General features: G+C 28.2%; 5 protein-coding genes across 9 annotated transcripts; 4 read left to right on the top strand and 1 right to left on the bottom strand.

The window, feature by feature from the left end:
- The first annotated feature begins 3,047 nt into the window (after positions 1–3,047).
- LOC149877002 (uncharacterized) lies at positions 3,048–5,499 on the top strand. Of its 4 annotated transcripts, XM_090074613.1 has the most exons (5): positions 3,129–3,585; positions 3,821–3,985; positions 4,173–4,421; positions 4,906–5,207; positions 5,334–5,499. In XM_090074613.1, exons 2-5 carry the CDS (start codon positions 3,835–3,837, stop codon positions 5,352–5,354), a joined length of 723 nt encoding a protein of 240 aa, XP_089930739.1. In that variant the 5' UTR covers positions 3,129–3,585; positions 3,821–3,834; the 3' UTR covers positions 5,355–5,499. The 4 variants fall into 4 exon arrangements, with proteins under 4 accessions (XP_089930742.1, XP_089930741.1, XP_089930739.1 ...); XM_090074616.1 differs by lacking the exons at positions 4,906–5,207; positions 5,334–5,499 and adding an exon at positions 4,599–4,676 and having other exon boundaries at positions 3,048–3,585; positions 4,173–4,363; XM_090074615.1 differs by lacking the exon at positions 5,334–5,499 and having other exon boundaries at positions 3,051–3,585; positions 4,173–4,363; positions 4,906–5,045.
- A 3,024-nt stretch (positions 5,500–8,523) lies between these two features.
- LOC149877001 (uncharacterized) lies at positions 8,524–11,571 on the top strand. Its single transcript, XM_090074611.1, has 3 exons — positions 8,524–8,937; positions 10,378–11,151; positions 11,359–11,571. Exons 1-2 carry the CDS (start codon positions 8,524–8,526, stop codon positions 11,143–11,145), a joined length of 1,182 nt encoding a protein of 393 aa, XP_089930737.1. The 3' UTR covers positions 11,146–11,151; positions 11,359–11,571.
- Positions 11,572–12,438: 867 nt separating this feature from the next.
- On the bottom strand, positions 12,439–15,179 carry LOC149877000 (uncharacterized). 2 transcript variants are annotated; one of them, XR_016448419.1, is made up of 3 exons: positions 14,720–15,179; positions 12,630–14,578; positions 12,439–12,496 (listed from the first exon to the last, which is right to left on the bottom strand). XR_016448419.1 is itself a non-coding variant. In XM_090074742.1 (2 exons), the coding sequence occupies exons 1-2, from the start codon at positions 15,075–15,077 to the stop codon at positions 13,212–13,214; spliced, it is 1,725 nt and encodes a 574-aa protein (XP_089930868.1). In that variant the 5' UTR covers positions 15,078–15,179; the 3' UTR covers positions 12,439–13,211. The 2 variants fall into 2 exon arrangements, 1 of the variants encoding a protein (XP_089930868.1); XM_090074742.1 differs by having other exon boundaries at positions 12,439–14,578.
- A 63-nt stretch (positions 15,180–15,242) lies between these two features.
- Positions 15,243–23,715, top strand: LOC149876999 (general transcription factor II-I repeat domain-containing protein 2-like). Its single transcript, XM_090074496.1, has 3 exons — positions 15,243–15,285; positions 15,397–16,805; positions 23,449–23,715. Exons 1-3 carry the CDS (start codon positions 15,243–15,245, stop codon positions 23,713–23,715), a joined length of 1,719 nt encoding a protein of 572 aa, XP_089930622.1.
- LOC149876998 (uncharacterized) lies at positions 23,226–24,739 on the top strand. Its single transcript, XM_090074635.1, has one exon. It carries the CDS (start codon positions 23,969–23,971, stop codon positions 24,650–24,652), a length of 684 nt encoding a protein of 227 aa, XP_089930761.1. The 5' UTR covers positions 23,226–23,968; the 3' UTR covers positions 24,653–24,739.
- The last annotated feature ends 233 nt before the right edge of the window (positions 24,740–24,972 follow it).

Below are 24,972 nucleotides of genomic sequence, written 5' to 3'. Positions count from 1 at the left end.
ACAAAAAAGAGTTTAAAATTTGACCACTTTTTCAGTTTCCGCCGTGGAATTGCCCATATATTCAAACTTAAATTTACATTTCAAATATTGACTCTAATATCATATAGCTCAATATTTTATGATTCTCGTAATATAGCTTGATATTCTGATGTTATTGAAAACAGCTGAGATGCATTGATTTCAAATGATTAATCTCGATATTTTTTCGAAATTGACCTCCCCTTTTCAGTGTTAGACTTAATTCTTGTTATATTTTTATCATGGCCAACTTTATTTATACGGCCGGATATTTAGCATTTCGAAAAAAAAAATAAAAGGTCAGTTTATCGTAAGGCGTTTTTAAAGGAGCAACTGGAGTTTTAAAGAATATGGTTAACAAATGTTGTATTGTGAATTATCGTTCAAATTATGATGGTGAAGTTTCTACAGTAGTACTTTCGTTTCCAAAAAATGAAGAGTTGAAAAAAAATTGGATTAAATTTGTAAATAGAAAAGATTGGAGACCTACTAATTCTTCCGTAATATGCATCAAACTTTTTTGAATAAAAATATTATAAGAAAGGTTATACGAATTAACGTTTTCGGTTAATAAAAAAGCTAAAGCCTATTCCAATTATTTTTGATTGCACAAATTTGCCTGAAGAAGGTCCATCACAACTTACAAAATCTTCTAATTCGTTAAGAAAACCACCAACTAAAAGAATATTTCAGCCAGATCACATGGACTGTTTTTATTGAGTGATTTGATTAATAACTTTGATAGTATTACTGAAAGTCTTGCTCCAGATTTTTTTTCATTTTTGAAGTATGATGATCATGTAATTTTTTGTAAATTGAGTCATAGTACTTTATCTTTTCCTGAAGTTACAGAGTGCATTCGCATAAACAATGAGATGCATGTTAAATTATTTTACAAAGGTTCACCCATGCCATTGCCTCAGTGGTTTCGTCATGGAAGAGATTGTTGTTTATCTCGTGAAACTATGCTTTATAATTTTCCTACCTACATTAAATCACAAGCTGAACAATTTTCATCTATATTGACTGAATTACAGCAAATTAAGTATATGAAGAAGCCTATTTTTTCAGCCAATATTATAAGGTATTCACTGATGTTAAGATACACTTCTACACAGTCATACCAACTTTTGCATAAAGAATTGCCTTTACCATCAATATCTTTACTTAAAAAATAACTAGTGGAAATATTGATGCTCTAAGTTGTGCAAAACATTTAAAATTAAAAGGAAAGATGTCTCAAGACATTTGCTTGATTTTTGATGAAATCTACTTGCAAAAGTGTGAAGAGTATTTTGGTGGAGAGACGATTGGTAGTGATGAGTCTGGATAATTGTATAATGGAATAGTTTGTTTTATGATAGTTGGCCTGAAACAAAACATTCCATATATGATTAAATCATCACCTAGAAAAACAATAAATGCTGAATGGTTGAAAGAAGAAATTTTTGAATGTCTTCGTAGTCTAACTGAATGTGAATTTAATGTTAGAGTTATTGTGTGTAACAACCATTCCTCTAATGTTTCTTGTTTTAAAAAAATCTTTTGTGCATCAAATCAACAAGCTGAAGATTTGTTTTTTATTTACAATCTAAAAAAAGATTTACCTTTGTTTTGATATTGTACATCTTATTAAAAATATCAGAAATAGTTTATTAAATTGTAAAATATTTTTATTTCCAGATTTTAAGTTTGATGGATTTAAAGATCCTATAATTGTATGTGGTGGAGAAATAAAATGGAGCACCTTACACAATATTTATGAAAAAGACCTCACTCTTGATGCTGGTTCAAACAGCTGCAGCATTGATAAGAACATTTAATTTAACTTTGTTTTAACTGGGAGGTTTCAAAGTGACCCATTAAAAAGGAGATTTGGACAATATATAAATGAGTGGTGGAAGATTTTTGGTTGGTTTAAAAGATGTCACTATTTCTGAAAAAATATTAAAAATCAAAAGTATAGTTAAAGAAAGTATTAACTTTGATAATAGTTTGGAAGTACCACTCGAGTCAGAAAATAATTTAACTGATTTGAAAAACTTTCATTTTGATATTGATACAGCTCAGTTTACTCCAAAAATCATGAATCTAGCACCAGAGAGTAGAGAAGTAGGTGCTCATATTGCTGGATATATAGCAAAGAAACTCAAGAAACTCTTTGGTACATGTTGCCAAGAATTTTCGTGTTGTACTAATATTGATAAAAGCAATCCTGATCATACTCATTTAACAATTATTTCTAGGGGTGGTCTCACTATTCCTTCACCATCACTTTTGGATTATGTTTGCACATCATTTGCTATGATTGACTACTCTTATAACAAAATAAAGAAATTTGATTTACATGCACGAAAAGCTTTAGAATATTTGTTAAATCACTTTTGTGACTCTTTTCAGATTTTTTCTTGTCCCACGCATGAGAAAACTGGGATAAAACTTGCTGGAAGAATTGTTATCAACATTTTCATTAATAATAAAAGAATTATCTCTACCAGCAAAGTAGCTGTTGATCATGTAAAATCTTTTAAAAAAAGAAAACTTGTAAAAACTCAATAAATTATATGTAATTATTTTTTATTTTGATGAAAAAAGAAAAAGATTTAAATATTTTATATAAATATTCTTGTTTCTTAAATAATGTCTGTTTACTTAAATTCTAAATTTTAAAATAAAGGCTTGTTTTGATATCTTTTTTTTTATTTATTTCTTATATAATATTCGTTTAGTATCTAAATTTATGAATATAAACTACTTTTGTCGACTTTTTAAATTTAGAAAGTAAAATACATTTGCAAATATTCAAAAAGTCTTAAGTTTTCGAAACATTACGATTTTGAAAACTGGCCTTCTATTTTTTTTTTTTTTCAAAATGCAAAATATCCGGCCGTATAAATAAAGTAGGCCATGTTTTTATCCAGGGGCCAATGCTATAAACATAAAAAACGAAGTTTTTTCCGTAAAACACGAAGTTTTTACCGTAAAAAGCGAAGAAAAAAAAAGTCCATTGCTATAAACATTCAAAAAATTCCGTTTTTAAGATAAAAACTTCGTTTTTAAATCCAATGCTATAAACGAACAAGGGAATCGCCTTTTCAGATAAAAAATGCGTTTTTTCGAAAAAAAACTTCAGATAGATTTTTGATCTCAATTTTAGATATTTTCTTCGTGATTTTTGGCGGCCATTGCTGGAACAACGTTAGCGCTTCAAAATCATTGAACATTCTTTGTTTGTGTTTTTATGTAGATATTTTATAGATAAAACTGAAAAGGATTTTGGTAACTCCATAATAAACTAATTACTTAAAATCTGCATTTAATCGATTATTCAGTTCCTTGTTGTTTTTCCTTGTTAGGTTTTCGATAGTAATTTTGGTTAAACAAATTTTTCATAATGTTTGACTAAAGAAAAGTATAAATAGTCAACAAATATGCCATATAATACACAAATACACAACAAAATAATACACAAATACACAAAAAAATAAAATGCTGTCTAAAGAACTTAAAATGATACTAGCAATAAAGATTAGAGAAAACAATTAGAGGTTCTTCTTGGGAAGCTTGGTATGTTTTAATTAGCAAACTATTTAAATAAAAATATGTATAATTGCATTATATGATATATATATATATATATATATATATATATATATATATATATATATATATATATATATAGGTAAGCTTTTTTAGGTATGATTCCTATTACAAAATAATATATTATTATAGAATATTTAGTATTTTACTATATAAGACTATATTATACTATATATTGATTATTTATTTCATCTACTTTTAGGTCCATCTATTACTATGAGGCATAGAAATAGAATTTGGGAAGACATAATGTCACATTTAAATAGTTTAGGGGCAAAAATTGAAGATATCAATCAGCTACGTAGTAGAGAGTGGGATTATTTGCGAAGAGCTACAATGCAAAATTTTGCTAAGAGTCTAAAAACAGGTATAGTTTTGTTATATATATATATATATTTATATATGTCTGTGTGTGTGTATATGTATATATATATATATATATATATATATATATATATATATATATATATATATATATATATATATATAATTAAATATTTTTGTATATATATATTATATATACAAATATATATATATAATTTTTTTTTTTTAAGGTGCTGCAGGGAGACAACTAACAGAATTAGATAATGTTGTTTTAGACATTATTGACAGGAAGTCAATAAATGTATCTGGAATCGATGTTCCTGATTTTAATATCTCTTTTTGTACAACAGATGATGCATTGTCATCCACTCCCAACCAACTTTCCACTCCCACTGCCACCCTTTCTTCATCAAGTAAAGAAGTAAACTTTACTTTGAAACAATCTTCTGATACAGCTTCTTTTATTTCGTCTATGTCTGGTATATTTTTCTTTGTTGGTTAAGACTAGTTGTGTTATAAAATACATATATATATATATATATATATATATATATATATATATATATATATATATATATATATATATATATATATATATATATATATATATATTTCTATTTCTATAGTTTATAGAGTTAATTGATTGTTTATATTAGATGCAAGATTTGATTGTATGTCCTCCCCTAATTTAGACAATACCACTCTTGTTAGTGACAGTTGTCAGATACTTCAAGCTAATGCAATTTATAAATTAATTTTTTTTAAATCTCAGTTGTTTAATTTAGTTAATTGTAGGTTTTAGACTTATAATTATATAACAGACAACATCAATTTGTGCTTAATTTTTACACAACTAGTATTTCCAAAACCATTAAAAACTTCTTATTTTTAAAGGAATCTAAACCACCTTTCTTATTATTTTAGTTAACTGATCTTGTTTTGACACCTAGAATTAAATTTTAGATTCAATTCAAAATAAACCATCAAGGGGGGCATTAAAAAAATTAAAAAGAAAACAAGCTAGAGAAAGTCTCCTGGTAGATGGAAGTTTTAAAAAATTGAAAGTAAGTGTTTTACGGTTAGAAAAAGAAAGATTAAAAAAAGAACAAGAATTAAGAGTAAAACTTCTGAAATTGGACGTTGCTCTCAGACAACAGCAAATTCGAAAAGAAAAGGCTTTAACAATATATTACACAACAGCAACAAAGCTAATGAATGAGAAATTGCAACCTTCAAACCAGCAACATTTTGTAAATACAGAAACGGTATTTTAAAATTAATTTGTAATAATATTTAGTATGACTTTATCATTAACAAATTTTTTGTATTTAGTATAACTTGTAGCTTGTATTTAGTATAACTTTATCATTAACAAATTTTTTTTGTTTTAGGAGGAAATTCTTGAGCATTAAGAGAAGAGCTACATCATAATTTTATGTTAAATTTCGAAAAATGTTGTATAACTATATTTAAACATTCACCTTGAAGGTATTTAACTGTAAAGCCATGACCAATTACATTTTTTAGTAACAATAAAAATATAACTTCAACCTGAAATTGTTCTTGTTATTTCATTTTTTTTATCACCATTACCTTACAGTAATAAGTTCTGTAAAACTTCACACAAACATTAAGACCAATGCTGTTGCGATGTGAAATAGATACAAGCATCACAACTATATATAACTATATATAAGGTATTGCATTGGCTAGTGGTTGATTTTAAAATTTAAACAAAACAATATCTTTCATATTTTAAATTTATTTTGTAATCTAGTTTAATATTAATACGATCATATCTTAATTTTATGCTATTAAGCATTTTTTACCTTTTTAAAATACTCTTAATAAGAATTGCTCCTAACAACAAAAGCTAACAAATCTCCTAATTTTTTTTTAAGCGTGTTCTATAAAAAAACAAAATACACATACTATATAAAAACAGATATAAACATATATTTTTATGGTCTAATATTTTATAAAAATTTCTTGCATTTATTAAAAAGTCATTGTGTGAATTTTTTTCCAATTTTAATTCAACTAATTTAGGCACAAATCTATGATCCATGTCCAAACTATTTTGATAGATCCTATGCTCTAGAGCAAATTGTATATGAATTTTTAAACAATACTTTTAAGTAAAGTAGTTAAGTAGCTGTAATCGTCTATTCAAAGCTCCATCATTCTGATTTTCTTGAGCTAGATTTTCATCAGCTTGTTCTTCTTCGCGTTCTTCAAAGTCATTACCGTTGTCTCCATGTTGAATACACAAGTTATGGATAACAAATCCACACATGATAAGCTTAGAGGCATCTTCGACCTTATGCAAACGAATTCCAGTTTTCAAAGCATAAAACCTGTTTTTGACAATGCCAAAACATCGCTCAATTATGTTTCTAGTTTTTCTCTGTGCTTTGTTGAAACGTTTTTGAGCTCCGTCTGGATCACCAGGAAAAGGTGGAATTAACCATTCTCGACATGGGTACGCAGAGTCAGCCAAAATTACAGCTCCATTAAATGGAAGCTCTCCAATTTCAAACTTGTTCCATAGGTTACAATTTCTTAGAACCTAATAGTAGTAAAATCACAATATTTAAATTTACTGTAAGTTACATTATAATACATTATATTGGTTAGTCTAAGTTACATTTTAATTAGCAATCATAATAGTTCAAATAGTATGTTCAATATGAACATACCGAAGAATGTCACGTACTAGTTGAATACCCAGCATTAGTGAACTAACAGTTGTAAAATATAACTTAGTGACAGGCTTACATGTGCATCATGCCACCTTCCTGGACTGTTGGTCGATGCATAAAATATGGACGTGTCGGGTCCACATACTGCCATTGCATTTATGCTATGGACATGATGGCGATTGATTAGAGAATCTTCATCTGCTTGAGGAGGGTTAGAAAGGAGTATATGAGACCCATCCAGAACACCACATACGCACGGAAAACCTCCGATTTCCATAAACTTTTGTGGAAGAGTGGAGCAATCATTCGGCCATTTTATGATCTCTTGTCGAATCTAATCTTATAAGATAACAATTTTTCTCTTTACTAAACTTAGTTTTTAATTTTCACACTAAAATAAAAATAATAAGCAATTTTATATGACATTGTAAAACTTTCAATAGTTTTATTAACTTAATACACTAACATTGAAAATAGCTTTTCCTACACTGTGTATAATACGATAAATTGTGTTGGTAGAGATTCCATGACAGTCTCTGAGAACATGAAAAAAAACATTTGTGCCAATAAAATGAAGAAATACCATTATCTGGAAACGTACTGAAATGCTTTTATTTCGCTTAGTATAATGTTGCAAATCATCTTTAAGCCTAGTTTCTAAAAAATCTAATACAGCTCTTGGTACTCGATACTGTTCTCGAAAAACGTTGTCAGAAACATCTTCGTTAAAAAAGCGACCATTAAACTAAAATGAAATTGAAAAACAAAACAAAAATATAATTTCTGCGCATATTTAGTATGATTTCTGATTTTGTTCGATAAAAAATCATTAAAAAAAAACATCAAAATTTATTAATTTTAAGTAATGTTTTAAACACCAACCTCTCGAGGCAATCGGTGGCGAAGCTCATTTTCATCAACTTCGAAATGTAAGTCTTCATCCGAAAAAATTAAATCCATGTTTCTACTTTAATTTTAAACAATTTTTTTAAACACCAAATACTAGAATGTAAAAATATTCATATAAATAGAATAGACAGCACAGCATACTTAATCACTAATAAAATTTATTAAGTAGGCCTACTAAATAAAATTTACAATAAAAATTACTATTATATTACCACAATATATTACGGATAAAAAAAGTTCGTGAATTTTAGTGACGTATGCGTTTTATGCTTTATAGCAATGGCCAAAAAAAATACAAACAGCGATAAATTCTTCGAGATTACGAACTTTTTTTCGTACGTGAAAAATTTCGTTTTTACGAAAGATTTTTTTTCTCGAAAAAAACTTCGAATTGTTTATAGCATTGGCCCCAGTTTACTGCAGGTAAATGAAAGGAGAAAGAAAAAATGAAAGATTCATTAATTTTGTGTTTAAATTTTTGGATTAAAGAGACATTGGTTTTAGCTTCTTTTCACTATAAACTCCAAAAACTGATGCCATAATGATTGGACAATATGCTCTTAAATATTCAGTTGTAAGCAAATTAGTAGCTACTATGATAACAATGACATCACCTATTTGAACGTCAATGACGTAGCTAATTTGGACTTACGTGAATAACTTGGAATTTTGCGAAGCTTCGTTTTATGTATTGTATTCGCCTAAAATTCATACTCGCACTTCAACCATGACGCAAATCTCCAACTTTTTCATTGCAGGGTCTATTTATGCAACAGGGTTTTTGTGTTTAAAGTCTATATGGATAAATTTATCTGGTACATATGGACAAGTGTTAAAAAGATTATGTAAAAAATACCGAAAATGAAATAGTTACTAGTGGTACGGAATGACAAATGACAGTTGTTCATTAACTTGATCAACAAAAACTGAGTAAAGAAACTAAGCATCGCAACCTTGAATTTATTGCGAAATGCGTAGCAAATGTTCTAAAATAACTACTATATTAAAATCCAAGCTGCTCTACACTTTATTACTTTTTAAAGTTTTCATTATTTGGTTTACTCTTTACAAAGTTGATTTTTACAATGACTACCTAAAATTTCCTAATGCATCTATCAATAATTCAAGTTCTGCAAAATATAATGGAAATGAAACAAAATTTTTAATAAACAGCACCTCGCCAGACTTTCTACCCTGGTATGAGCGAAAAGACAAATTAGACATTCTTAATTCAAACATCGTATATATGAAATTTAACATACCAAGAGCAGTTAAGCTTGAAAAAGTTAACATAATACTTATTGTATCCACAGCACCTACTCGAAATGATAGAAGATCTGCAATTCGGGATACTTGGTGGAGTCAATGTAAATCTTCTGCAAAGGTATGCAGTGTTGATTTTTTTTTTTTTTAAATTTTTTTTATTACAGGTTGACAGGGAAATCTTGGAAAAGTCCGTGAATTCTCTCTAACTTATCTCACAGTCAGGAAAATGTTAGGAATTTTTTCAAAACTTTAAAATTGCATTTTAATAAAATATTTAAAGGTAGTTTTAAAAGTTTCATTTTATTTCACAAATTTTATATTTTATAAGTTTTTAGCTGTTATAACTTTATTATCTTCAGTTTAGAAATAAGTTATTCACTATTACTTTTATTTTTGATGATTTTTTCTGAATAGCTTATGTTGTATCAGTAAATATTGTACAGGAAAAATAAACCTTTTTGTGTTAATATTTAGTTAGTGCAAGATAGAAAGTAAAGGTTTGCAAGTATTTGTTAAGACATAAAATTTTTTTTTTTTTTTTTTTTTTTATTTTAACAAATATTTGCAAAATATTTTAAATCATAATCTTTACTATAATCATTTTATTATAAACTTAAATTTTAACGTTATTACTAAGATATCACCAATGAAGTTGATCTTTTTTTTAAAACAGTATTAAAATAATTTTCACTAGATGCACTAAATGAATGAAAATCAAAACTACTTATGTATGATAATTGATTAAATATTAAACAATCAAGCAAGAAGAAAGTTTCCTAAAATGAAGAGAGAAAAAAAAAGATAGCATAAATCTATTAAAGTTGTATAAGTTAAAACAGAAACAGTTTTTTAATTATCAAACTAATGTGATTAAATTTGTTTTGTTGTTTTCTTTTTTTTTTTTTTTTTTTTTTTTCTTTTTTTTTTATTTATTTATTTATTTTTAGCAGTTTTATATTCTAAGTATTTAAGCAGTTTTAGCATTTAGGTAATCCTTATATATAACTCCTTTAATTTGAGACAAGAATTAACAGACTTTCTTTTTTTAAGCCGTACTGTATTTCTTTTGAATAATGAAATAATGTTGAGTTTTAGATGCTGCTGCTTTTCTTTAGTTCTCATTTGCCAAGTACATAAATTTTTGTAGTCAATGGAGCAGTCTAAATGTTACATAGATTGTTGAAAAGAGTGTCAGACATAACAGATTGTTACAATCACAATGAGCCATATCAAATACCCTTTTCTCAACCTCTGGCATCTATTTTTTTTCATCTACAATATCCTTTTCAAGGCTTTAATAGTAGGCTAGTTCGTTGTCTGTGGCATTAAATAGATTGTCAACAATAACGTGGTAAAATTTTCCCTGATTTACACAGCTTGTCTCTTGAATATGAAAACTTCTTTTTCCATTAAATTGCAAATTTTTAAATAATCAAAAACTGGAAATATTGTTGTAATCTTGTTGGTTACTAACTTAATTTCTGTCTTAAATAGATGATTTTAAAAATGAGTAATGTTTTTAATTATATATTTTTAACCATATCTTTCTTGTTTCTAGGTATCTATTAAGTGTGTATTTCTGACAGATTGGAGAAATGAAAGTTCAGTTCTTGGTCAAAACCTATTGATTGAGTCAAATAAATTTGGAGATATGTATTTTCAAAATTTGAGTGGAGGTTATGATTTTGGTAAAAGGTTTCTTTATCATATGGTGTGGTCTATGCAAAACATTGACTTTGATTATTTTCTTCGACTAGATGATGATTATTTTTTCTGTATGGAACGATTTCTTCAAGAGGTTCCCATGCCTCCAAAGAAAATTTATCATTGGGGTTGGGTACATTGCATTCCAAATATAGTACGTCCTGAGGAAAGTATAATCTTACTATCTAGAGACTTAATAGAAATTTTCTTAGGTCAAGATCCTGAAAAAATTCTTTGTAATCGATGGGCAGATCAAATGATTGGAATTTGGAATAATGAGCTTCACCTTCCTAAATTTTATCATCATGATAGTCGTTTGCATCATGATCCTCCAGCTCAATATATTGAAAGCTTTAAAACAAAACAAAATATTTGTACTGAATATATTGGGGTTCATGGAAGTTATCCAATACAAATGAAAATACTGTGGAATCATAGAGGTCCTAATAGTTATGATGTAAACAAGACCCTTGACAGTTATAGTAACTTTTGTGGAAGTGATTCTATAATGAACTGGAGGTTGTTTGTGGAAACATGGAGGGTTGAGCCCAAGCTTTGCAAAGATGATCCTCATTGGGGTGGAATTTTCGGGATGACTTATATTGGGCGGCAAGGCCAATGATATGATGTATGATTTTTTTTTTTTTTTACTTTTCAATACTAAATTTTAAGAAAGGTTTGCTTAATTGTGCTTAAGTGTTAAGTGTGAATGATGTGACTTTCACTACTATTCTAAGGAATTGTTGCCAATACTATTTTGGTATACTATAAAATAAATTCTTTTTTACTTTTTCTTAATTTTAAGATTCATTTTATTTTATTCCATATTTTTTAGATTCACTTTTTAATATCAAATGCTTGGTTTGCACGACCTGAAGAATTTGACGCTGTGTTATAAAAATATGTTGATGTTGGTTATTCACTTGCATTAGAAAAAAGTTCCCTAAAGTAATCGCACACATACACAGCATGAATTTTTTTATTTTATATATTTATACTACACAAAGTTTATTTTTTTATTAAATGATGCTAAAAATTATCAAACAAACGTTTTTATTGTGTAGGGGAGATTGGGGCTGGTGGTCGTATTTTTTCCGAAGGGCAATTTTTTTTTTTTTTTCTTTCTTTCTTTCTTTCTTTCTTCGTGTCTCACCGACTTAGTCTCGCCTGAGCATTTCATTTAATTTATATATTATATATATATATATATATATATATATATATATATATATATATATATATATATATATATATATATATATATATATATATATATATATATATAATATCTAGATAATCTAGATAATATCTAAACAAACAAAAAATTAACAAATCATTTGACTGGATGATTATTGTTAAAACAAAATGAATAAAAAATTTATGATAAATTAAATAATGATAATCAATACAAATCATATCCTATTTAACAAAACTTTATTACTAGAACAGGGATGGCCAAAACGTGGCTCGCGAGCCGCATGCGGCTCTTGGAATGTCAATGCGGCTCTTAGAATTGAAGACCGTTTTTTCAAAAGGGATATAAGTCACATTTTAAATATTTTGAAAAAACTAAAAAAAATTAATAATCTATTTAAACTTTCAACAAATAAAAATTTTTCTTTTTGTAAGCGGTAGTTTATTGTGATTTTCATAAAAATAATTTTACAATTAAAATTTTTCTTTTTTTGAAGTATACTTATAACGGGTTAAAATGTAAGAAGTTTTTCAAAAAGGGCATAAGTCCACATTTTTTTAGAGAAAAATAAGTATTTGTGACAAAGTTATGTTTTAAATTGTTTGCGAATTAAGTTTATTTGGATGGACTTACAAATTTGTAACGTAAGTTCTTAAAACACACCTAATATTTTGACCACCTCATCCCTTGTTACATGATAAGTGAAGACCCTCTCTGTGATTTTTCTTTTTTTGTAAAAATTTAAAATTCATACGTACGCTGTTTAAAAAATAAAAAACTGTTGTTTCATGCCAGAAATATGTTTAATGGAGATTTGAAAAGCGAAAATATTTTAAACGTTTTTCGATGGTTTTCAGCCATACCAGTTCAAAGCATGCTGCAGATCAGTTTTTTTATTTTCATAAAAATACTAAATTGAGTTAATCAAACATTGGTTAAAGAGTTTTTAAGGAATTAAAGATGCCTATGATATAATTAAATTGTTTAATTAAACATTTTTGTTTTAATTCAAAATTTTACCAATAATTACCATCTGAATTAATTTACTGATACTCCCTTCAGCAGAGACGTCATTAGTACCCCTTTCAGCAGAGACGTCATTAATGTATGAACCCTTAATGTTTGGGACAAAAAATTATTTGAATGGATTTAATATTATATTCTTTTAGTACATATTTTTAGACAATCTCATTTTAAGACAACAATAGAGAACATTTTATAATACAAAAAAACAAAACAAAAGTTTAGTAAAATTATTTTATTAAGTTTAAACAAACGGTTCATTTTCATCAAACTCATCAACATCATTCTGCATTACTCCCTCAATACCATCAAGAATACAGGCATAGAAGTCTTTTGCATCATATGGTACCTCAAAGAAAGCCATTAACTTTTTTACATCTGCTTTCTTTTCCTTTTTGACTTTGTTTTCTAATGGTCTTGGTATTGCTTCAGTCATTTTTGCAAATAACTGTCCTTTTTTTAATAAAGAACTAACTAGACAAGGCTCTGCAGAATATGCACTTTGCACTTCGATTTTCTTTTGAGAGTAAATTATAATTTTCTGATCTCTCATTGGAAATGGCTTTTTTTTTTTTAAGAATCTGTTTAGCCATTTTTTGGTAATCTTTAAGAAACCAATCTTCTCCTAGTTTTTGCACTGCTCCATGCTCTGAAAATATTTTGTAATATTCCAGAGGAGAAAGAATGGTTTCTTTTTTGCGTACCACTTTTTCTATACGCCCAAAAACTCGATCAGGAGGTAAAAAACTATGACCCCTGATTGGAAAAAAATGTTTAACAGCATTAAACATAACACTCGTTTCCACAAAGTTTTTCAAACAACACAAAACAACAAAGTTTTTGTTCTGTGATGAACAAGCATCAGAAAATAAATGTAGATCTAATTTCACTTTAGCTCCTCTTTCTGTAATTAAATCTTTTTCCAACTTAGACAAATAGTGAACCAGGGCTGAAGAAACTTCATTAGATCCTCTACCACTCTGAGTTTCCAACCAGGTATAAATAAAAATGTTATCTTTGTTTTGTACTATTTGATCATGTCGAACAAATGTTAAATTATAGAGCCAAATTTGTCGAGCATAAAATACTTCACTAACACTTAATTTAGGAAGTGGTTGGTTTTGTTGCATGTCAAAGCACACTTTAATGACATTTTCATTTTTCTCTTTCATAAGAGAGTAGAATTTTTTTGCTCTTAATTTGTGCAGACGATATTTAGCAAACTCTTCTCCCTTTAACTTTGTATCAAATGTTTTTCTTATCAACTTCTTTTGTGATTCACAAAAAGAACAGATATCTGTTCTTGGGTTTCCAAATCCAACATTAAACTTTGTGTAAAAAATGTTTTTAAATTTAGAAAGTGATGAAATACCCATATTTTCTTGGTTTCTATGAAGTTTCCAGTTTCTCCATAACTTTACAACATTTAATTCAGGTGAAAGGTAGACTCTAACACTTTTCCCTCTCCCATAGTGTGAAACACAACCTTTATATTGACTTATAAAATTCACTATTGAATTGGTGATTTCTTTATCACCTATCGTTTGTCTAAATCCTCTGCGTTTTTCAGGTCTCAGACACCCATTTTTATAGTAATATTTTATAAGATTATGCAATCTTTTTATTCCAACACATGTTATGGAAAGAAATGTTTTTTTACAAACTGGAACTGTTTTACAACTTCTGTCAGCAATACTGTAGTTTATTGAATGTTTTCTCAAACAAAAATATTCATTCCTTGGCCTGTGTCTTTTAACTTGAGTTAATTTAACAAACTTCAGAAGAAAATTATCCTGTTTAACTTTTAATTCTTCATTGTACAGCTTCTGGAAAAAACCTAAAAAAAATTTTGGTATGTCAAGATTGATATAATAAAGAATTATTTGTATTTTAAATTCATAGTATAGATTGAAACTCATAGCTAACTATAATAATTCTGAACTAACAAAAGTGGCTAGTGTAATACAACTGAGCTCACCAACAATATCCAGGTTGCCAAGATTGCCTGCTTTACATCTTTTGTTGTTGTGCCTACAAGCTATGACAGGTAATTTTCCAAGAGATGAATATCTCTGGCGTTTTTTCTCTCCTGTTTTGCTTATTTTCGATCTTTTCCGACCATGTCCAGGGGTTAGAGAGTAAGAAAATATTTCCAGTTCTGAATCTATTATTTTAGATACCATTTTTAGATAAAATTTGTTACGGAAGTTGCTACTGCGCAAGCGTGAACTTAAGTTTTTGCTATACTTTTTTCTAATGCTGGGACTTATGCCCTTTTGAAAAAACTTGGTGATTTTAATATTGAAAGTAAAGTGGATAAATAATTTTCTATCCATGTTATTATAGTTAGATTTGTTCCATTTACACTATAGAATCCAAAAGTAAAAAAAACTCGATTTCAGCAAAAATGGACTTATATCCCTTTTGAAAAAACGCTCTTCAATTTCATTTCGACTCTTTTCGTATTAACTTTACTTAATCGCAAAACTTACTTTTTTGAAATGGACAAAGTAAATACTAACAATAATCCACTTCGCTACAACAGTAAGAAAAGAAAAATTGATGACGAGAAAAGAATATTTAATGAAGATTGGACAGAAAAATTTGCATTTATTGAAAAAGAAAATAAACCGATATGTTTAATTTGTAATAAAGAACTTGCTCACAACAAGTCAGGGAATATTAAACGCCACTATGAAACTAAACATATAAATTTTTCCAAGGAATATCCATTAAATTCAGATTACAGGAAAAATAAAATTGAATTACTCAAAACAATAATAAACAATCAAATTAATGCCTCATCTTTCAGAAAAGAATCAACTATTTCTACAGAAGCAAGTTTTGTTATAGCATGGAACATTGCAAGAGTAAAACATTCTTACTCTGATGGAGAATTTGTAAAGCAAAATATTTCAGATGTCCTCTTAGTTTTAGATCCTAAAAATAGCAAAATCCAAAGGTTAATTTCACAGATTCCTATTTCTCGACATTCAATTGAAAGAAGAATATCTGAGATAAGTGCTGATATTGAGCAGCAATTGTTGAATGACTTAAAAAACTGTGAAGCATTTTGTTTAGCTCTGGATGAATCAACAGATGTTCAAGATAAATCTCAAATGGCAGTATTTGTTAGGTATGTAACATCAGATGTAATTGTGAAAGAAGAATTACTAGATTTGGTTGAGCTAAAAGATACAACTCGTGGAGTTGATGTAAAGGAAGCTCTTGAAACAGTTCTACTTAAAGCCAATGCACCTATCAACAAACTTGTTAGTGTTACTACAGATGGTGCACCAGCAATAGTTGGCAAACATGTTGGACTTATTGGTTTATTAAAAAGTGATCCTAAGTATCCAGAGTTCATTTCAGTTCATTGTTTGATTCATCGAGAATATTTCGTAGCAAAACATTTTAATTTTTCAATCGTTCTAAAATCAGTGACAGAAATTGTAAATTACATTCGATCAAAAGCTAAAAATCACAGACAGTTTAAAAACTTTATTGATGAATTGGATCTTGCTGACAAACCAAATGACCTATCATTTTACTGTGCTGTACAGTGGCTTTCAAGTAGTGATGCTTTACATAAGTTCGTAGAATTATTAGAACCAATTAAATCTTTTTTGATTGAAAAGAAAAAGACTTTTGAAATTCTTGATGATATGAACTTTTTGCAAGACCTTTTGTTTTTGACTGATATAATGCAATATTTACAAAGTCTGAATTTATCTCTTCAGGGAAAAGAAAAAATTATATCTGATCTTGCTCAGACTATTTTTAGTTTTCAAAAAAAAATTACCCTTTTTCAGAGAGATCTTACTTTAAAAACCTTTAACCATATTCCTCAAATGAAGAAGATGATTATTTCTAATCCTTCAATTCAGTATGATGACCATAAGATTGAATCATACAGGGAAAAATTACAGAATTTACTAGAAGACTTTCAAAAAATGTTTATAGATTTGCATGCACTTAAATCATCTTTAGGATTTATAATAAATCCTTTTTTAATTGATATTATTGGTGATGGTTGTCCAATTCCATCAAACATAGTTGAAGAAGTATCTCAATTTGAAACAGAACTATTAGATCTCCAAGAAGATCAAAATCTTCTGATGCTGCATAAAACACTAACTTTATTGGAATTTTAAAAGATAGTGCCTGAGGTTAAGTATCCCCTACTGAAAAAGATTAGCATAAAATTTATTTCAATTTTTGGTTCAACATACACATGTGAATCTTTATTTTCCACTATGAAATTTTTCAAATCAAAGTATCGTGCAAATCTAACCACTGAGCATTTGTCAGAATTACTTAGAACAGCAACTACAAGCTTGAAGCCAGATTTTAAGAGACTTACCAGTAAAGTTCAGAATCTTAGTGCCAGATTGGAAAATTCATAACTGTTTGTAATTTTGTTACTTTTTTAAAAACTTATGACGTGAATATGCTTCTTAAAAGAATTCTATAACTGGTTTTTCTTGTGTGAGAGTAAAAGGGAATCAGATTTTTATTTAACTTCATTGAAATGAGTTTTATGTATATAAACATTCAAAAATTGCCATAATCTTTAAACTTATTTAGCTGCTTTTAATAAATTTATGTAAATTATTTGTTAATTCAACTAATGACCATGCATTTGTTGTCATTGATTTATAATGTATTTCAAATAATAATTTTACTACAAAAGAATTTAATAAATCGATTTCTATTTCTTCCAAACAAATCGGTTAAATTCGTTGTGTCAACAGTCTACTAAAGACTACTGCTGATTTTATTAATTAATTTATTTTCAACCTAGATCTTTTTCTTTCTCGCGATATTTTCATTCTTGTTAAATAAACATTTTCTTTTTCTTTATTTTCTCCAGTTTTATTTATCTTTACTATACAAATTAAACATGCTATCAGTCAAATTTCAATGTGTTGTATTTAAGCAGGATCCATCCTCCTATAGTAAAATAAATCACATTTCTATATAATTATAAAATATACTTGTAAATAATTTTTTTTTAGTTATATAGTAAGCATTGTAAAATAGTAATTGATTTCTCTGACCAGGAAGTTCCATCAAGTACATTAAAAAATTAAAAAAAATCATGAAAAGTACTCAAAAGAGACTATGCTGTCAAAATACATTTGGCAACTAAAAGGAAAAAATATTAACTTTAAATTAAACTGGTCTATTCTAAAAACTGTGCCTACCTATAATAACATATCTCAAAAATGTATGTTTTGTTAACAAAAAAGTTTGAAATTATTACTTATTTAGATCAAGAAAATTTACTAAATAAAAAAAACTGAACTTATTTCTAAATGCAGACATAAAAATAAGTGCCTTTTAAAAAATTATAAAAACAAATGAGCAAACTTATTAAACAAATTTATTTAATTCTAAATACCATTTAAGAATAATAAATTGTATTAACACTCTATATACATATAAATATAGATATTTATATGTATATATGGTGACCACACGCTCTATTTTGTTTATTACGAATAACTTCCACCGACAGAAACCATTCTGTTTATGCGGTCATCAAAAAGCCTTTCAAAACAAAATTGCTAAGTATTACCGAGTTCTCGACACTTCATTGTACGTCGTTGAAAGAAATTATTAAATGTCGGATTTTCTACCCTACCTTCTGAATCAAAGTATGAAAAAACAATATAATTCAATATCGATGTCTTTTAGCTTGTAGATAACTAGAAAAGTTTTGCATAACAATTTAAACCCTTATTTTTTGAAACATTCATCTTTAAGTTTAAGGACAATATGCGTCATCCACTATATTTTTGTCAATAATATTTTTTTCAACTTAGCCCAACTTTTGCTAAGTATTATTCAGCTTAGACAACAAATTTTCAAAAACAGTTTTTTTTAAAAAGGAGTTGTAGAAGGTAGGACGAACTACCATAAAAATTTGGACTGGCCTTAAATCACCTGAGTACTTTTAAGTTTTATGATTTGACCGTAGACTTTGGCAGGGCCTTCAAAAGGGGGGGGGGGGGGGCAAGTTGACCCGGGCGCCAAACTTGAATGGCCGCCGGACGACCCATCGTAAACATCAAAGCTTTAAATTTTGAAATTTCTTGGCTTGAAAAGGGGCGCCATTCTCCAATTTTGACCCGGGCGCCATTGACGCTCTCGAAGGCCCTGGACTCGGGTATACATTGTTGAATTCGTTAAGATGTGATTTGGTTTCTCGGCAAAATCGCAAAACATCTTTTAGCCAAATATTTGTAGTTTGCTAGTTGTTTTAAAAGTTAAACTATAGTTAAACTTAGATTGCCACAACTCGCAATTCAGAACATAAACAATTCGTGTTGCAGATAGTTGAAGATTTTCAGGAAAAGTATGACCTACACATTTAGAAAAATATATTTTATTCTCAGCAATTGATGATAATTTACAAAAAATTTTATTTTTATAATTTTTAGTGTTAATACATATATCTTTAAAAAAATTACTAAGTTCTTTTTGATTTCTCTTGTGTAACCAACAATTATTTTTAAAGTAGCTGGAAATTTGGTGGAAAAAATAATAGAAATGGTTAGTTTGTGTTTATAATGAGAAAAATCAAGAAAAGTCAATGTTTATATAACAAATAGTTAAAATAAATAAAAGAACAGAAACAATTTTTTTTTTCTTTGCAAAAGGTACATTATTGCCTACCTACAACAATTAGTTAATATTTTATTGCATGTCCTTTTTTTTTTTTAAACTTCAATAAGTCTTTTGGGCATGCTGTTGACCAATTTTTGACATGTTGATAAGTTAAAGTGTGAGGATGTGTGGTTGAAGAAAATTTATTTCCAATATTATTTTCATAAATTTTCTATTGGATTTAAATCTAGCGATTGTGCTGACCAATACCAATTTTCTTATACCATTATCAATGTGTTAGATCAAAAGTTTCCTCAAATGATAAAATAACCTTAAAATTTTTTTCTGAACTTTTTATGGTAAGTGATAAATTTTTTTCTAACCTTTAAAGGTTAAAGAATAAAGTGAAGAGTAAGAAAAGTAAATGATTTTTTTTTTCTTTCAGCTGCAGTTCTCTGATGTGATAATAGTAAAAGATTTAACGATCTTTTTTTTAAAAAAAATAGTTAATTGTCTGCAATGTTGTCGTGAAATGAGAACTTTCTTTTTGATTCAGTAGTAAGTTTTTTTGTTTCAATGGAAGGTTTTTTGAGAAATTTTTTAAGAATAGTCTCCCTTCCCCAAATCACGGTTTGAAAAGGTTATTTGTGAATGTTTCCATTCTAAACGAGTGGAAATGGGATTGGTATGTACATGGGGGCTTCTAAAAACGGTTCTCCGTATAAATGATCTATAATGGAGCTTTTAACACAAAATGAGTTTTCTTTTTTTGAGATTTTTGATTTTTTTCTAATCTTAAGGAGCACAAAATTGCTTACCATCACATAACTGATATTGTGTAAAATTGCACAATATTGAGCTGAAACAATTTATCTTTGATAATTAATTTTACGATCAGCCAATACCAAGGCCTATTTCCTATAATAAAAATAGCTTTGACTCATTTCTCCGACAGCCTTTCATTATATATAATCAGATTTTCTTCCTAAAAACTCGCCATTTTCCAGGATATAATACGAGGTTGGATTGCGTTTTCTTATACAACTGTAAAATTGTATTATAATTCACTTTTCTAGATTAAAGTCTGAGATTTAACTAAAGGTTAATTAACTGCTAGGTTGGGTTAAAAGAATTAAAATCTCGATTTTTTAATTCTGAACTTATGAAAAAGGAGCCAGAAAAGAAGTGAAAAAATAATTTCAAACACATCAAAATATTTTTGATTTTTAAAGTGCATAAGGTCATAAATTATTGAGAGGAATTTTTTTTAACCCATTGCCTTGCTCAGCTTTAACGCTTTACGTTTAAAAACGTAAAGCGTTAACGCTGAGCAAACGTAGGTCTTTGAAACTGCGCTGGCCATTTCTTTCCTAATAAAAGATTTCAAGCGATTCAAGCAAACTATAAAGTGACGTTCAGCTTTCATGTTTTCAAATGTCTCGCTCCGAATTCAATGTGAATACTGCATTATGTATTGTCACCTCTAGTAATTTTTCTTGTGAACGCCCCTCGGTGTTTGCGATTAAAGTAAACATTATAACTCCTTTAAACTATTTTTTTAAACTTTTGTCTGCACTAAACGACATTTTGAAATCTTTTTTTTATTACATTAAAAGGCTGAAACATTTCTAAACAATCATCTACTAATATAAATATTAATTACCTAAAAATATATATGTTGTTGTAGGGCATCTTTAATTGTTAATTGAACTTTTAGAGAGCAATTAAAATTTTAGAATATTAAAAGGTTGCCTATGTTTCATTTGGGGATTAAAGATTTTTAAGAAAGTTAAATGAGAAATGATGCAAAAATAGTTGGAATTACTGTCTTAACCTTTTTTTGTGATGCTGCTGTCACCTTGATTTAGTGACATCAAGTAGCTTTTCAAACACAGCCGTTGAAGAGGGAATTTAAAAAAAAAAAAGAAGCTGTTTATATTTAAAAAACAAATTTTCGCTTCTTTTAAGTTTCTCTTCTTTCGTTTTATTATTATGGATAGTACATTTTAACTACAAATGCTACTATTTTAACATATCGGTCGTATATTAAAATAGTAGCATTCGTAGTTAAAATGTACTAAGCTCGAAAATAGTAATCCGAACATATTCATCGTTTGAAGTTTTAAGAAGAAAATTAAAGTTCACATAAAAAGAAGAAAATCATTTTGACCATATTCTGAAATTTTTTCCACAGTTTTTATTGGTTTTAAATATAGAGTTATAAATACAATAGCTGCAGCCTGGAAAAATTACTTACATCTTTGTACATTTAAATAATAGAAAATAAAAATTCTCCAACAGTTTTATAAAATTATTTAGAATAATTTTCTTTACTATTGTGATAATAAGAAATGATCTGCAAGTTAAGTAATTTGGCTGCGGTATTTCATATTAAACATAATTTCTCAAAAATGTGACTTTTTTTAACTTGGTTTATTTACACATTGCAAAGCAAAAGGTGTCTGAGTTTCATTCCAGAAAAAGTTATCGAAATCAACTTCCACTCAGACCATGAGTACAGGGGGCTTAGTTTAAATAACAAAATAAAAAGAAGTAGAGGGACTGTTAAGAAAGGACAGATAGTGAAAGAAGGTTAAAGAAGAAGAAAACAGGTTCCCAAAAAAGAAAGTATTTTTGATCTCTGGGAGGTAAAGGGATTCATTAATGTAAATAATAAAAGTCTTTTAGAATTACATGTTCATAAACATTAAAAAACATATTCATATGCATTCCAAATAATTTCTAAAATACTTTTACAATAGTATTATCATATATTTTTTCAGAATAAGAAACATTAGATGTTAAATAATTTTTTAAAGAATTTAGAGAATCAACAGTTAGTCAAAAATATCTATTTTAGGTTTTCAGATTTATTGATAATTTTACTATTTTTGTTAAGAATTTCTTGTTAAAGCCAAATATTAATGAGAACTATTCTTTTTTTAATCAACAAACATGTAAAGTTAAATCATTAGCCTTAGACCACCCTCGGACAATAATGGAAGTTTGCAGACGCTAACATCCTGAGCAACTACTGAAGAGTGCAGGAAATTGAATTTAGTTTAAAATTGTTTGAAACAAAAAAATTTTTAAATAAAGAGCATTTTCTGGGACTCAACGTCCTAGAGAATAATTGTCTTACAACCATTGTCCATTATTAGAGATTCACGGCAAAATTATCCATTAAAAAATTCATATAAAACAAAAAGGGAAAGCACATAAACACAGAATACGCCCTTCAATATGATAAGCTTATTTTTTAAAAATTTTACTTATTGTATTAATAATAAGAAAATTATAAGCATTTTTTTTTTTTTTAGTTGTTTATGAACGATTTGGTTTCCCATTAAAAGCTGCAATGACAAGTAGACTGCTTGTCTACTTCGACAGTGAAAACCGCTCTTCTACTTAATCAGACGGTTTACACGGTCACCAAAATCTCTGTTTTCTTTATGGAAGATTATACATTCATTTATCATACATTCATAGCATAAAAAAAGTCTTAGTTTATTCAGAAACATAGATTTATTTTTGTAGTGTCAGTACTCTTTATACTTACCGTTCATCGCTATAATTTCCTCAACTCTTTGTTTAACATTTTTTTCCAAGTATTACATGTTCAAAATAAATTTTCTTTATACAGATTTTTTTTCTGAACATTGGTCTTAATTTTGCATTAATCAACTACGGTTAATGCAAACGACCGGATAAAGATCGGAAGTTAGTTAAAGTATAAAAAAACCTCAACGTAATCTTATAATTACAAAATTGATAACGCATTAAACGTCATAATTTTCCACAATAGAAGCATATTGAAACACCATGGGTTTGGTGAATTTGTTGTTAAATGCGGTTTAAATGTCTTTTTTTTTTGTTCATATTTTTATTGATATTTTATTGACTAATAAATAATTATGATAGTGTTGTTCACAACTTTCTCGCGATGATTAGGATGATAATATTGGGTAGGACAATAATCAGTATATTTTCGATGAGTGAGATTGCTACTACGATAATGCTTAGTTTTTCCTCGTTGCTTTAATTGTGCTGGTTAACATGATGTAGAAAAAAAGATGAGGAAAAAGAGTGTAATAGAGGTGTGAGGATGAGCGGAAGTTATATGATGACAATGATCATGAAGATAATGATGAGAGTGATTATGAGTGTGAAGATGATAAGGCTGATGAAGGTAAAAGTGACGAGGATAACGAGAATGATCAGGGTGATAAAAACAATGAGAATTGGGATAACAAGATTATTGTAATTATAGCTACAATACTAAAGATAACTACTAAATATTTTTGTCCTTGTCAGCAACCGGACATTTACTTTTTATCATTGATTCTACTGTTTACTTACTAATAACTGTTTTCCATCTAATTGCTCTCTGTACAATGCTGATTGTATTAGTCGCTATGTAAGATATGTGACCATCTTTATGAACAATTAGTGCGTGTGTCACAAAGATAATTATTTCATTTATGTCAAAGCTGCATTTCCGCTGATGAATAAATAGCTGACTGTTTAAAAGAAATGATCCAGTAGCAAGCTGACGTTCTGGAAGAAATAAACAAAGTATATAATATAAAAGTATAGTTTATATCCTTGTAAAATAATGGCTCCAGAGGATGAAAATACCTGGCTAAACGGTCAAGCAAAAATGGGTGTTATTGAAGATGAAATTGATGATTTTTTAAAAATTCTAATGGATGAACACAAATCAGACCCACTAGTTTTAAGTCAGAGTACAAAAAATACAGATATGCATTTCTTATGCGAAGGAGCATTAGTTGGAAGTATAGCATCGCCATCGTCATCAACAAGTTGCAACGGAGGGGAATCACCGACGAGCTCCTATGGAGCAATTTATTCTCCTCCATCAAGTCCTGCGTCTAGTAGAACGCAAATGAACTTATCTTACAATAAAAGTATTCCATTGCCTGAAACAGTTATTCACATTCCAAACATAATGTTAGGGCAAGATAACGATGGCTCGTATAAGTATGATCCAAGACCTCTCGGAAGAAAAAAAAGGCGTAATTTGGTTCCTGATGAAAAGAAGACAATCGATTATTGGGAGAGAAGAAAAAGAAACAACCAAGCAGCGCGACGTTCTCGCGAAGAAAGACGCCTAAAAGAGTTACAAACGTTTCATTGCATGAAGCTTCTTCAAAATGAAAACACATCCCTAAAACAAACAATTCAATTAATGATAAGAAACCAGCAACAACTACAAGAAGAAGTTAGTATGATGAAACAATTAATAGATCAGTCGTACAAACAACGTCGTGATACTTAAAATCTTTTTTGAGATGAAATTTTTGCTTTATTTATTTTAATTAGCCTGTATATAAATAATATAAATATAATTTATTGATTCGTTTAAGCATATTTCATCTGGTTTCTCTGAAAATACTGACAACAACTTTAGGAAGTTTAAAATAAAAAAATAACAAAGAGAATCATTACCAAGCTTAACGCCGAGATAATTTTAAAATAAATATTTCTCCTAACTTTTCTTTTCGGTTATTAAGTCACTTCGATTAATTTAATTCACGTTTTAATCTAATCTAGAAGAATTATTTATCTAACATTGTCTGAAAAAGTATTTATCTATAC

The sequence above is a fragment of the Hydra viridissima genome, unplaced genomic scaffold, assembly GCF_058129835.1.
Source record: "Hydra viridissima isolate aposymbiotic clone 2 unplaced genomic scaffold, HvirCarnegie_v1 scaffold_17, whole genome shotgun sequence".
In the NCBI taxonomy this organism is placed as follows: domain Eukaryota; kingdom Metazoa; phylum Cnidaria; class Hydrozoa; order Anthoathecata; family Hydridae; genus Hydra; species Hydra viridissima.
The sequence above is the reverse complement of the archived record's forward strand: the minus strand, read 5'-3'. Positions and strand labels throughout refer to the sequence as shown.